This window comes from Bemisia tabaci, chromosome 2, assembly GCF_918797505.1.
Source record: "Bemisia tabaci chromosome 2, PGI_BMITA_v3".
NCBI classification, from domain to species: Eukaryota; Metazoa; Arthropoda; class Insecta; order Hemiptera; family Aleyrodidae; genus Bemisia; species Bemisia tabaci.
The window spans coordinates 22,947,583-22,962,730 of record NC_092794.1 but is presented as its reverse complement, the minus strand read 5'-3'; the positions used below and the strand labels follow the sequence as shown (position 1 = coordinate 22,962,730).

At 35.2% G+C, this 15,148-nt stretch overlaps 2 protein-coding genes across 7 annotated transcripts in view; one reads left to right on the top strand and one right to left on the bottom strand.

Annotated features, from left to right (window-relative positions):
- The first annotated feature begins 25 nt into the window (after nucleotides 1–25).
- mms4 (Methyl methanesulfonate sensitivity 4) lies at nucleotides 26–15,054 on the top strand. The gene is made up of 10 exons (XM_019060848.2): nucleotides 26–675; nucleotides 1,674–1,856; nucleotides 2,540–2,680; nucleotides 4,020–4,189; nucleotides 5,346–5,456; nucleotides 6,102–6,233; nucleotides 7,075–7,273; nucleotides 7,573–7,629; nucleotides 11,508–11,644; nucleotides 14,525–15,054. Exons 1-9 carry the CDS (start codon nucleotides 412–414, stop codon nucleotides 11,628–11,630), a joined length of 1,380 nt encoding a protein of 459 aa, XP_018916393.2. The 5' UTR covers nucleotides 26–411; the 3' UTR covers nucleotides 11,631–11,644; nucleotides 14,525–15,054.
- Nucleotides 11,947–15,148, bottom strand: part of LOC109043589 (calcium/calmodulin-dependent protein kinase kinase 1) — a 168,063-nt gene continuing 164,861 nt past the window's right edge. For all 6 annotated transcript variants that reach the window (XM_019060846.2, XM_072296961.1, XM_019060844.2 and 3 more), the window contains 2 exons: nucleotides 14,514–14,605; nucleotides 11,947–13,682 (listed from right to left, as the gene is read on the bottom strand). In XM_019060846.2, the coding sequence (XP_018916391.2) occupies nucleotides 13,610–13,682; nucleotides 14,514–14,605 (165 nt within the window). In that variant the 3' untranslated portion in view covers nucleotides 11,947–13,609. The remainder of the gene's footprint in view (nucleotides 13,683–14,513; nucleotides 14,606–15,148) is intronic.

The window sequence follows — 15,148 nt, the reverse complement described above, 5'->3', positions numbered from 1 at the left end:
AACGGCGTCCTATAGAACTCGTCCCTGTAACGGACTACGGAATTTATTCTCTTGGTCCATGCTACGGACTCCATGTGCTTTTGAGCTTGTACTCTATGACTTTTACCTTTCACATCATTGTTTTACCACTTTAAACTTTTATCCTCTCATCAACTGTACATTTATCCAGTTATATCAGAGCTCTACGTTTTTTTCGCATTTTTAAGTTAAATGTATTTCATCCAGTATTGCTTGTAATACTTAGTCACTGCAATCATGATAAGAAATCCATCAGTCGATCTGTGCCTTTTCATCGTATTTGATCATGTTGATACCCCATTATGTGCCTCTTGATTGAAAAAACTGCAGTTCTAATTCTCTTGTTTTCCGGTCAATTCTAGAGTGCATTAATTTTAGTAAGAATTAGAAAGCATGGATAACCCCATTTTAGTAATATCAAGCGATGAAGAATCGAATAGTGGTTCTAGCCCACGTAACATATCCACAATTGATGATTACCATAGGGAACTTAATTTTTATGACAAGGAAAGAAGTGGGCCTTCTTGGAATGATGAGGCAGAAGAACTTGCTGGCAACACCCATAATCGAAACGCCCATGATCTTTCCGAGAGTGACTCTGATGGGGATTCCCAAATTAACAGCTACCTATCTCAGAAGAAATCTCAGCCCCAAAAGGTATGATTGCTTTAATTCAATTCATCACTCCCTTCCTCAGTATGCAACCTTCCATCGATGATTATGGTGCCTAAAAGGAATGAGAAAACTAGAACTGTAATGATGATAGGCAGTACAGCAGGGTGTCTACAAGTCCGGAAATAGTAGGTACTTACTTACTGATTTTTTAAGGGGTTCAGGAAGTAATGAAAAAGTGCGGAAATTCCTCAATCGGTTCAGAATTTTTTTCATTTTTTGGTCATTTTTGTCTTAATTTGAGTGAGAAAATCAAATTTTTGAAACTTTTCAAATTTCGTTAAATGGAGGCACTGAAAAAGTACTGAATTTTTCTATTGAGGAGGTACTGAATTTTTTGGGAATGTACTGAAAAAGTATTGTCAAAGTACTGATTTTTGGCCCACCTGTTTGAGTAGACACCCTGTATAGCACCATCTACTTTACGTGACAAGGAGCAGGTTGTCTCTAATTGCCTGGTTCTCCATGAACTTTTGCAATTTACTATGCTGAATGTTTTAGCCCTTGAAGAAAGTAACATGGAGTGTTTTGAAGCCAAAGAAAATGTACAGTACCTACAAAGTTTTTAAAATTCCTAAAGACGATTCCAGGCTGAGGAATCCTTGTCAAATTGTGAATTTATTGTAACTACAGTGGACAGGAGGGCTTTAAAGCTGCAAACACTAGTATGAAACTTTCAAAAATTTATTCTTAGGAATTTTTTGAAGATGTTAATTGGCAGTAAATCCCACTTTAACGTCCCGCAGTAAAGTCTCCTTTTACTCTTGGATTTTCATTTATTTTATGTCTTTTAATCAAAGGGCTCATCAAGTTTTACATTATTAAAACAAAAAAATTGATTATTTCTCTAGATTTCTTGGAATTGTATTCATTAATATCTTAGGTTTAATTCCTCATATTTACTCTTGTTCTGCTCATTTTTTTTTCTTGTTGAATTTTTGTCTTGGAGGTTTTTGATAAGTATTGTATTCCATATTCCATAGGGTAAAAGACAGCGAAAAAACGTGAGTGAAGCAGAACTGCAAAAAAAGAAAGAAAAAGAAGAAAAGAAGAAAGCATTGAATGAGGAAAGACGGAGAAAAAAAGAGGAAGAAGCCAAGCGGAAAGCTGATAAAAAAGCAGCCTCCGAGTTGTTGAAGAAAATGAAACCTGGAGAGTGTATGAAGGTTTGTTAGCTCCTCTCATTTAAACTCTACCTTCAATTCGTTTCTTAATTTCAATCATAGTATCTGTAACCATTCATGGGAAAAGAGACCTTCCAACACGAAGGCAAATTTTTTTAGGATATGGATCAAGTTCAGTAAAAAAAAAGCTTCGCTAATGGCAGGTTAAAATTTTGAGTAGCTTTTTCTCAGAACTGAACTCTTTGAAGTGCAAACTTCAAATCAGCAGTTTACTGATTTGGTCCAATATTTTGAGGAATTTTTTGGTCAAAACTTATGAAAAATAATCCTCTTAGCACTGGCATCAATAAGTCAATTTTCAATTCTTTTCCATTGAGATTCATTTTCTGAAGACGGTCACATTCAAACTCATGTGCCTGTCTCATGTAAATATCTTATGAGATCTCTCATTTCTCTTGTCTCATGAGAATGTTCTCATCACAATTTAAACCTGTTTCAAAGTTGAAACAACGAAACCACATATCTCAATTGCAGGGTTTGCAGGAACTTGTCAACCCTGCAACTGGTAGGTTGCAATATGTAACATTTGAGAATGAGAAGGCCCCAAATAAAAAATTGGTTTTTAAAATGAGAAAACTTGTGTGCATCTTCATTGTACCTAAGTGCACCCTTTCCTCAAAATGTATGGAAATCCTTATTAATTAAACCTAATCTCTGTGTTTTAGCTTGTGACAATTGTTATCGACACTAATATTTTGTCTTGCTCATTTGGTGGAGCTTTACTTGCACCTGTTCAGGCCTCAGGAGCAGGTTCAAAAATTTGTCCCCAATTGACGCCTCATTCCATCACTTGGACCCAAGAAAATGTATGTAACATTATGTTATTTTTATTTTTTTAGTCAAATTGATATTGATAATGTGTAAGTATAATATTTCATTGGATCTCAGATTTTTAAGCTCAAGTGACTGAAATAATATGAATGGCACACATGTAATTTTGTTTTTTGATGTTCGAGTGATTCTGGGCTGAATGTGAAGTGTCAAATGAAGTTTTTATGGAGTGAAAAGTCATCATCCATCATTTTCTAACAATTTTCAAGACGTGCGATAAGACCTTTTCAACCAAACAGCTTATATCCATGTTAACGTCGCTAAGATCGTGCAACTTTTCCTTTTTTTTTACAAGTATCCGAAATCACTCATATTTAAATTCCTCTGCCAAAATATTCAGGAAAATAGAAAGAAAATTCAAGGCAGATATCAGAACAAAGCTTACAGCTCTCTACCAACTAAACAGTTAAATGTATGCAAATTCTTAGCAACGTTGATATGGGCATAAGCTGTTTGGTCGGGAAAGTCCTCATATACTGTCAGGACTTTGAAAGACTTGTTTTAAGTTTAATAAATGAATAGTTAAAATGCAATCATTTTGGGCGATCGTTTCTGTAATGTCAGATGCTCTGTGGCTCGTCATTCACTCTGCAGGTCCATAGTTCGATTCTTAAGCTCTGGAATATTTCTCTCGTTCTTTTCTTTAATGTGAAAAAAATTTCAAGCAATGTAATTTTCTATGAAAATAGATTTCTTGAAAGACCACAAGATCAGCATAGGGGCCTCGAACTTCTTTGAGATTCGTGAGTGACTTTAAGAAAAAGACCAAAGAGCAAAGTTCTTCAAAAGTTGTCCAAAATTGCACACCTCAAGCTACACATCTGTAAATTTTTAAGAGAGAGTTCTCCATTGAAATGGTGGGCAAACTAAGTATTTTTTCACAGCTTGAAGAGCCATCTATGATATTCCTTGAAATTCCATGTTGTACCTCTGAACTAATAATCCAACACAATTTGTCTCAAGTAAGCTAGTTGTCACAGCACCAGTCATGTAGAAATTGGAACCTTAAAAAATTAGGATGATAAAACAATGTTTGCGTGACATCGCATTGGGAATAGATTATGCATTTTTATGTTGCAATAATGTCTGGTAGCTTCAAGAGAACTCAAAGACAATCCGCAACAGTAACGAAGTCATGGTGTCAGCGGAAGCTTTTGCATCCATTCATGTTGACTGACTTGGGAATCAACATATTACTTTCTGGTAAAACTTCAATTCATTGGCAAGTGATCTGAAACCATTTTTTTTTTTTTTTTTGTATAGTTAGTTTATATCCTTGTTTTTTCAAAGTTGTGTTCTCTGTTGGATTTTCAGATTCATGGAGAGAAAATTAATCAAAATCACATAATGATTGTTTGGACAGCAGAAACGTTAGTGCAGACAGTATACCATGAAACACTGTACAAAGATGTGATGGAAATACAAAGGCTCAATCCTGGCAAAACCATTACTCTAGTCATTTTTGGAATACAAAACTATTTCAGGTAAGTTGTTTGAGTGCAACTATGTGTGCGAATCTCTTGGCAAGTGCATCTGGACTGTTCATTTTTCTGATTTCAATAGTTTGAACCCTTGGAGCCACTGGTTGGTAAATTTAATAAAATGCACAAGTATTTTAAATGATCGCCCTCTTAATTAACTCATTAATTAACCTCTATTTTGCAATTAGGAACTACAGTATTACGCTCAGTTAAGAAACATCGTATGTACTATTAGTTCCCCTATGTACATCCATGTTTTTAAAGATGAGCCAGAAATTGTATCCTAATCGCAAAATGTAGTCCAATTAGGACTGAAAAGAAATGTGAAAAAAATCTGTATTTACAAATATCTAGGTAAGTTACTTACCTACTGCATAAGAGCTCTATAAAGCAGAGGAATACTTGATACAACTACTGATACGAGGTATTGACCACTAGTACTAGTAATGAAGAGTGAGGCTTCTGAGCAGTAAAAAATTGTTCATGTAACTTTTCTATCTTCAAGGCTTTAAGAATCTATATTTTTGAAACAAAGATTTCTCGAACTCTTCAGATTACAATGGGCTTCTAGACATGGTCTCAGCTAGGAAGAATCATTACATGTTTCCTCCCCAAAATCTTCAGTGGAAAATGATTACTACACCAAGAAGTTCTGAAATCAACTTGTGTCCGAGATTACAAAAAAAAATTTTAACCTGGATCAAATGAGAATCAGAGTATGCAAATGACGTCATTTGTATTTTTGCCATTCAGCCAGCGTTAGTTATTGAAAGGCCCATTGAAAGTCTGAACCTACTAATTCTGTTTCATTACTATTCTTATAGTTGGGGCTACTCTCTGAGTTTTTTGTTGCCATAGATCAGATCTTAGTTGAATAGGTAGCTCACTTCTCACCAGTTTCATTGTAATTTGTTAAATGGTGGTTTTTTTTTCATCCTGGAAATCGGTGAAGAAGAGTCTAACATACTTCTGCCAAAAGTAAATTTTCAACAATCAATAAAGTGTCAAATATGTAAATGATAGTTTGAATTTCCATCTCAACTTTTAAGGAAGTATCGAATTTTTACAAAATTGTATTTTTAAAATAAATGATTCAGAAAACTGAATCCTGGAAGCGACTCATATTTTTCTAATGCAAGAAACATATCTGATTATGCAGCCAACAGAAGTCCAGTAAATCCAAAGCAATGAAGTCCCAAATAGCCGGTACAAAAAACTCTGAATCAAATTCCAAAAGTTCCTCACATGAAGCCTTGCCTATCATAACCAGGTTTGTATTTCAGCTTTTTTTGCTCAATTTTCAAAAGTAATTAACAGATTACAAGTCTTATACAAAAACGGAAAGCATTCAGGGACTGTTATTCTTTGTATAATGGAATACTTAACTTGAGACTTGTGATGCAGTGTAGCAGTTGTGTGTGAAGGTGTGTGTGTGTGTGTTTTTTTTTTTTTGGGGGGGGGGGGGGGTACTCTTCCATACAAATTTTTGTCATCAAAAATATTGAAAACTTCGTTCCATTTATCTAAAATTAAGTTATGACGCAGTTAAATCTTCAATTAATGGAACCGTTTCTCTCTTAAATTGCAATTACACCAGTCAGAGGTCTGAAGATGAAATGACACTTTGCTACCTCGTTTTTATGAGATCTTTGGAGATAGTTGTCATCATGCGAACTCAGGAAACAATAAATCAATTTCAAAGATTTCAAAGAAAGCCCTAAGCCCTTTGTAATTTTCACACATCCAGCATTTGTATTGTAAACTTTCCTTCTAAGTTTTCAGCCCATTACTGTGATTCTTGAGATTGTCTAGTGGCATCGGCTGTATCAATGATTTTACTGACTTTCTAAAACTTTGTAGGTATATATTCTAACAAAAAATGCTGATTAACTGAATTCTACTTGCATTTTGCCAGGGTCCAACTTGAAGAATCCTTAACTGAAATTCAGCTTCATGCAAACTGTTGTCATCGGCTGGTGGAAAGTAATGAAGATGTGGGTCAGTTTATCTTACAATTTACCAAAGCTATTGCTGAGACACCTTACAAGTATGACTTTACCTTTATCTCAGTCTTTTTTAAATTTTAATATTGCTCAAAGTATTATTCATCAAGTATTTATCTTGTCCTGATGATCTTTACGGATAGCGACTCTGCTTTGTTTCTATCTAATATCTAATATGTATGCATACAAATGAAGCAATAAATGACCACAGGTCCATATGAGATCATGTGGTTCAAAAAATTTCCTGACAGTCAGTTTTGCCTGTTTACTTAAACTCCAGTCTAAAAAAATATTCACATATTTTAATAGCAGTAAATAAACTTATTGAACTTATTGAAATTAGTGTGAATCAAAAGAAGCACATGTACAATCAGGAAAAATCTTAATCAGAAACTTGCAAACAGCTCTTAAATTTACTTATTTGAAGGTGACCGTAGTTCTTCTCTGATAAGAGCATTTTTTTTTCTCTATGTATAATTCTAAGTTCACAATATTGATGAAATCGCAGCAGCCTTGCAAAGTAGTAAGGGTTCATCAAACCCTGACAAAGCACTGTTATGTTATGCTCAATGTGGCAGTGTCGGAATAGGAGCTTCCAAAAAAATTTGTATGTTTCTTATAATTGTTGCCCCTTTGAGTTTCATGTAAGCATATTTTTTAACTTTTGGAAATGAACAAATGAAAAATAATTTAGTCCTGTAAAGCGTTTATTTTGTTGATGCTTTATTAAAAAGGGTGCAGAAACGTAAGAAAAAATTAAATTCGCTGTAAAATATGGTGAAAGAGAAGTCAAATATTTTTCGAAACAAATGAAGATATTCGAGTTGTATTCAAGTGTCCTCTTTGTTAGTCTAGTGATCTTAATCCAACATTGTTTTTTATCAGGAAAATGATGTTTGACAAGAAGCAACAAGATTTAGAGTGGTTTGCTGCTGGAGACTCCAAAGACAGTGTTCGAATTGACAAGAATGGAAACGGGTTCTCAAGACTGTGGCAGAAACAAATTTGTCAGTTTAATCAAGTAGGACTTGACTTGGCCGATGCAATCATAAGTCATTACAAGACCCCACAAGCACTAATCACTGTAAGGATGGTATTTCTTTAATTTTATTTTAAGAGGTTTCAAATATTCAGTGAAGATTATTTTGATATCTTCTACACCAAAAACCTTGATTTTTGCAGAGAATCTTTTGCAAGAATTAGTTTTTTTGAAATAGGGAAAAATGTAAACATCAATTATGGAAAAAAAATGGAGAAATTCTACAGCAGACCTTACTTTCTGGACAAGCCTCCAATTTACTGATTTAGTGATTTGTTTATACTATCTATTTTTATAGCGTTTATTTGTGGCTTGGATTGTTAATCTCTTTTATTTTGTTTTAGGCATATGGAAAATGTGAAGACCAAAGAGAGGCAGAACTTCTCCTCAAGGATTTACCTGTGAGTTAGAAAAATTCTAAGTTTGTAATTTGCGTCTCAATGAGTTTTTTTTTTTTCAAATAGATACAGTCAACTCTCGCTAAATTGATTGCATTTTGCAAAAAGGAACCACTAGCATTGCAATGTTGCTAAGATTGTGCAACTTCTTTTGTCTTGGAAGAAAAACCCGATTATCCATTAATAGTTTCTATTTTACTCGCTAAAAACTGTAAATTTAAGACAAAAATTACCATCTAAATTTCATAGTTTTTCACGATTTCCGCAATTTTATTGCAAAAGATGAAGTTGCACAATCTTAGCATCATTGCAATGCTAGTGGTTCCTTTTTGCACGATGCAATCCAAATAAGAATCTGCATAAGTGAAAAAACCCGCATAGTGAGAAAGACGGGCCGGTCCCGTTTTTTCGCCCATATCTATATAAATAAAATCGTTGGGGGTTTCACTGTAACGCTTATTTCTGGAGTTCTACCGGACCGATTTCGACGATGCTTGACTCTGGTTAAAGCCCTTGACGTCCCGATGTCCGGAAAATTTTCAGACTTCCAAATTTTTCAGCCTCTTTCGCTTGAGACGCTTTTAAAGCCAAATCCACCCCCCTCCGACCTTAAGTTCCGAGAGTTGCGGTATGTTTCCGTTGTAACGCCTAATTTGAGAGATCTACCGGGGCGATTTTTGCGATTTTTGGGTCGACCGCAAGCTCCTAGCTTCTAGATGCTCGCAAAATTGCCAGACTTCCAAATTTTTCAGACTCTTCTTCCTGAGACGCTCTTAAAGCCAAATCCACCCCCCTCCGGCCTTAAGTTCCCGGAATTGGTTATGTTCCTGTTGTAACGCCTATTTTGAGAGATCTACCGGGGCGATTTTACGATTTTTGGGTCGATTGAAAGCTTCTAGCTCCTAGATGCTCGCAAAACTATGAGAATTTCCAATTTTTCAGCCATATCTGTGTAAACCGCTGAGAGATGCAAATAGACCCCTCTCCATATTACTACTACACAGCCTTCACCCAACGCCGAAGGTCAAACTCGGACTCTGTCTCAGCACTGCTCTGTCTGAATAAAAGGAAGCCGCCCCAGCTACGTGGTTCCATAAAACTGTCGAAGCGGCCCGATGACATGGGTTTTCCCGTCCTTTTGTCTAACAACCCTCGAGCCCGAGACTGCTCGCTACGGGATCGCAATTTATTGTCTCATATGCCAAACAAAATCTGACCCTCAAAATTTAAAGACAGTAAAAATGCAATTTTTTCTATCATTCGGAAATTGTTTTTACAGTGTATATTTTTCGATTCGCGGTGAAATTTTGAGCAGAATGGTGGTCAAACTAATGAAAATACATGATTCTACGGTACACTAAGATCGATACCACAACTGCTGCATTTATAACTTGCTGAACGATATTTCCGTTACTTATCAACATATCACGACGAAATTTAATTCATTGTAATATACTTTTTTAGCAGAGCGTAAATTTACTGAGAAAGTTGAAATCGAACCCGATGAGAGAAATTTCATCAATTTTTTTGGAGCTCCACTAGGCCGAGCAGGAAGGAAAAAAAGGATGACGAATTGAGATCTATTGCTGCCGCCTGGTCTCCTGACTGTCCAGGCCCAGCTGTTCTTGAACGCTTTGACGAGATTTTGTCGGCAGACGAGTCAAAACATGATTTTCCGACCAGGAGCGACATCCAAACCTCGCGCTAATCCTCTCATTGTATTTTTATTGGAGTTATGTCCGAATACTTTGAAGAAAACCGAAAATGGTCTCTTTTTTAAAGCGCAGTGTTTGCAATTCTGCCCTGCTAAGGAAGAACGACATATGAACATTCGGGAGTTGCCAAATTTTCTTCGATAAAATGTTTATTTTTGAGGAAAATTATGAATATTTTCCCCATGAAATTTTCAGACGGTTTAGATCAAATTAAAAACAAAAGTATCCAAAATTTCAAAAATTTTCCTGAAATTTAGCGGTTTTCCAGGGGAAATTTGGCAACGTCTGAAGACTCATACGGCGTTCTTCCTTACCACTGCAGAATTATGTTCGTCCCTCCCGTTACCCCTACATCAGCCATCTTATCGAAGAGCAAAGGAAAACCGTGGGAAAAAACAGGAAACAAAATGTTTTCAGGACTGAATTGCTTCCTCTGAGTTGCTCCGAAAATCAGTCTATTCGTGTGCGCTGCCAACTTAGCTGCATCCTGCATCAGTGACAAAGTGCGTTACGTAATTTATGAACACTTCCTCATCAGAAACGGTAACGCGTGGTAGAGCGCTTTTTCCATTTGTATATTTTCGTTATAAGAACAAACATTTTACAAGGATAAGAACAATATAATTTGAAAAGATATGATGGCCAAATGCATGAGATGCTTTTTTTTAATGTAACATTCGAAATTGTCTCTTTTCTTAAGTCCTAAACTTCTCTACTACTGGCGCCACCCGACGTATGATTGTTTAAGTCTGTGGCTTTGGCGTGGTGTTGGCTGGAGTCCTGGAGGACGCCAGTGAGCTACTCCTACTGGCCAATACCAAGTGCGCAGGGCTTACATTGTCATATTTCCGGAGGGACTTCGCCTTTTTTAACTCATAGTTAATGCCCCCCCCCCCCCCCCCCCAAAGAAAAATCCCTTACAGGGAAACTATCCATAATGCTTCATGTATTCAGAAAACAGTTCTTATTGGATTGCATTACTTTATCATCTTTTTGCATTTACGGCACGGATACGGCTCGCTTGCGAGCCGTAAGTCACTCGCGAAGCGAGTGACGGGGTCCAGGGGGCGGAGCCCCCGGCTAGACGCGAGGCGAGCGAAGCGAGCCACAGCGGCTAGTATGCAATATAAAGGGATTCGTGATATCCGTAAGTGAAAATCCGCTAACTGATAAAACCCACTAAGTGAGAAAATTTGGTCTGGAACTTTGAAAATCCTGGACAAGAGAGGATTTTCATGTTTTGTCCTCCAAATTATTTTTAACCCATTCAATTCTCTGATATTATCCTCCCACTCAGTGGCATGTCGCGCTTTTTGATTAATCGTTTGATCCTCCATTTAAACCTAAGGAAAAGTATTGATTATTATGAGTGTCGGCAACCAATACCATCATCAATTCTTTCTCTCGGCGAGAGATTCTTGACTGACTTAGTGACTCATTCCGTTGGCAGAGAGGACGTAGTGCCTTGTCGGACTGCAAGTAATTCTGAAGCTTGACAGTTGGAGGCCCGATTATGTCCCAAACAATTTAATCTGTCGCGTCGTACCAGTTTCAAGCAATTTATGGGTGATTTTACCCACAGAAATTCACTCTGTAGGTTTGTAAGAGCCCAGATGTGACTATGTTGATGTTTTGGAGGGACCTCGCTATGTAAGAACGGAGCCCTGACCCCGATGCATTCTCATTTATCAGGAGTTGACTGTATTGATTTTAATTGATGAAAAGTAAACCTTTTTGAATCAAATGCTCAGTTCCTTTGTTGTTTTCCAATTTTGAGCTGATTTACTGAAGGGAAGTACAGTTCTTTGATTTCTTCAAGTTACTTCCCAAAAATTGTCATCATAGTGGTAGAAATCAACTCAGGCATATTGCAGTTAGCACGATCCATTGAGTTTGTACTTAAATCGGCCCTTGGATCAATTCTCAGTAGACTGGGTACATTCCAAGTGGCCCAAGTAGATCGCAATCTGCCTAAAATCTAGATTAACCTGCAACAGTTACAACTTTTTACCCTATACTATTGATTAATGTTTTTGTCCTATTCCTTCTTGTTGAACAATTAAGTAAACGGTGGCTCTTAAGTTTAAATGAGGGAAAAAGAAAGGAAGTAATACACCAAAATGCATTTGGTATTTTAGGTTTTATTTTGCAAATTTCTATTTTCAGGTTAGACGTGGTGTCGGACCTCTGATTTCAACGAGGAGAGTTGGGCCTGAGCTTAGTAAAAAACTGTATCTTTTCTTTACCAGTGATGATGAAACCGCAACATTCTCTCAAGAAAACAAGTGAATTCCCAGTTTTAGGTAATTTTTTGTTTTCTGATTTAACGCATGGATAATTTCCTTTTTGTGTTTGAAAGAATTTAGAATCTTTCTCTATTTACAAATTGGACTTATGCTTCATTAAAGGTTGAAAATTGAGACTGAATGTTTCACTCACTCTCTGTGAATATATTTGCTTACCCATTTGCTCAATCAGCGTTTTACCTACAAGCAATAATTATTGAAATTTTAGTACCATTGCAAGGCGATATTTTCTCGACTAATGACTAGATGGTATTCAAATTGGACGAAGTGGAACAGATAAATGGAAAAAGAAGTTTAAATTCAAGAAACAAAACTTTGTTTTATTTGTTTTCTTATAAGCTAAAAAAATAAGTTACTCTATAAGATAATTTTCTTGTGCTGCATATGCAAATCCACAGATATGCAGTACAGTTTCTTAATTTTAAATTTGGCCTTCGTTATGATGTTTTAAAAGCAAAATTTCAAGGAACACAGTGCACTCCAAAATTATTTTTGCTTTTTAATCGATCAATTGTATGGTTTGAAATTGCTTTCGCTTTCTTTAAAGTGATTAGCTCTGTCATCTAGCTGAATTAGGGCTTTAGCCCTTGATTATTTTGTCATAGATCATTAACAGGCCAAATTTAAATATCCTTGAAAACGATCTTGATTAGCGAGAAAATTTCCTAAAATAATTTGTGTAAAACAGGTTGTAGTATGTATGTGTGATGTCGAAATTTATTAAAAAAGAAATTTTATACTGGCAGAGTTCACTAAATTTATGTACAAGGAGTTAAACAAGAATTATCTAATTCATCTCTCTTCCTTCCGAACTTTTTCTTCTAAAAGAAAACTTCTTAAAAAAAACAACAAAAGATTACTCTCAGAAATTCAAGAACCTCTCCTTGTAAATGACGTCATTAGTTTAAAAACAAAATCTGATGATCTTTAATGGTCACTTTTTAAATTTGATTACTTACTACTTTGGTACTTCCAAAAGTTCAGAGAGCTGACATACATGTCTAAAACACTGAGCAAAAACTTGGTAAATATTTGATACTGGTTTTTCTAAGCATGTTTGAGGAGTTTGTTTCCAACAATCTAAAATAAACTTAAAGTTGGAAAGAACAGCATGAACACAAATTTGTAATGGTGAAAAAAGATTATGAAAGTTAGTGCTACAAGTAGGAAGATTTAACCAATTGAATTTCAAATGTATCAAACATGTGTGTGAAAACTATTGGATTGATATTATTTGTAAATTCCATATCGGATTTAAAAGTGGTTGTAAGAGATGAAAATGAAAAGCAGTGAACTCCATCATCAAGTGGAGATAGTCTTCAAGTTAAAAAGTGAAAACTTTGAAAATTGCAAGGAAATCGTACTGTGTCTATTAGAACATGCTCATTGGTATCTTTTCAAAATGTAAGTTTTGTGGATAAAATTAAATGAATAGGTACAATCGGCTAATGTTAAATAAAAATTCGTTACTCTCTTTTGTAAATCTTTGGAATATTTGACTAACAATGGGAGCCACTTGATTACCAAATCCAGAAATATTTAAAAATCAACATGTAAAACATAATTTTTTGCATATTTCTGGTAAAATGTAAAAAATTTTCACTGTGAAAAAACTTGAAACACAGATCGTTTAAATCGAACAGATGATTAATAATAACTATTTTATATTTTTGTAAGTACCTATTCTAAACTGTTTGTGCATTGTTATGACAGACTGTCCAACATCCAGGAGGCAGTTCCTTCAAGTGTATATTTTGTATCAAACCAAGGCCAATAAATAAATAAATAAATAAATTAACAAATAACTAAAACTATCTTATAAAAATTGGTTTTGAAATCAGTGAGAATGCAGCATCACCTCGTCGATGTTTTTAAACAATAAATTGTCACTTTGGCCACAATTGAAGTCTGGTCAGTCACCTTGTAATAACAAAAATAAATAGATTCTCATTTATACCGCCCTTAGTTGTGCAAGTTTGACTCAGTCGTAGACACCTCCTTAACAGCAGGTAGTATCGTCTCAACTGATAAATTTCTGGAACAAAAAAACAAGCAATGTGGAAACATTCTGAGGAGCTCAAAAAAATTAATAATTATGAAAGAATAAACCAAGAGAAATTGATTCCATTTTTAAAAATTTACTCATCTGTTTGTTAAAAATTGACACCAGAAAATAGCAAGATCCTAAACTTTGGGGTGTACATAATAGAAAGACTAATCACGTGACCATGCTTAGACTGTGATATTTAGATTAATTACCTTTTACTCCTCCTTAAATTCCTCTCTTATTTTTTTAGTTAACAAATTTGGTTGTTAGGGCCCTGAAACGTCCTGGCCTCTTGAACTACTGAATTTTAGCTTTTGTTTACCACTTTTTTGTGTTTCTCGTCTTCGTGTAAGAAGTTGATGTTGATAGATTAATTACCCTGTTCGCCCTTAAATTTATATAAAGGATAAAAGTATAAACTAAAATGACCATTAAATTATTTTTCTCTGCAGTTTAGCACAGTAATGCTTAGGATGATATCAGTGCCCCAGAGTAAAAAGGTACTTAGCTCCATTTTATTCACCCCAAGATATCAGGGAAAAGCCGTGTGTATTGATTCCAGTGTAAATCGCAATTTTTGAGATCCTGCACCTCATAACCGGCGTAAGATAGGGCTACCATATTTTCCACACACATGGAACCATTGTTGGAGATTTCAAAAACGACACTAACTCGATTTTTTAAAAAATGTGAGTTATGCACGTTTTTGCTCTGGGGTACCAATACGTACATTTTCATGGCATGTAAGGTTGAGCCTTCACTTAAAATTTTAATGGAACTTTCTCAAAATTTAAATGGTACTTAAATGCATGATTTTACCTTTGGTTTAGACAGTCATATGAGCCTGGTGCAGAGTGAGATCTTCCAGCACGATGAAATTTACGGGCAAGAGATTCACTTAGGAATGGATTCTGGAATCATAAATAATGTATGGCTAACTCAATTTCAAAAATGTATTTTACGTCACACAAAAAATTTTTGTCTACACATTTTTATTTCAATATTAATTGTTACCAACCTAAGTGAGCACCTCACAAAGTTAAATAAGCATAAAGTATCCTATTTCATCTACTGCATCACTGAATGCAGTTTGCTGTAATTTTGAGTGATGTTTACATTTGCCTATTATCTATAATATGATCTCCTTTCTCTTCCTTCTATACTTTCTGCCGAGTCAAATAGAAGTATGGAAAGTAGAAATTCTGTGCTATGAATTACTATACATTCATGTTTGTAGAGGCTTCTCATCCCGTTAGATACAGTTAATCTAAAAATATGGTAGCTCATTGTCAAGTACATCTAAGTGTTTTATTGTCAATCTCAATCTCTTTTTTCTATAATATAATTATTGTTTTCCAAAGTTTTATGTGTGTTATTATTCCCTCTGTAAATTTTACTGTCTAAATGTTTTATATTAGGTCAGTGTTGAAAAACGGAAGATTCCCCCCTCGTTA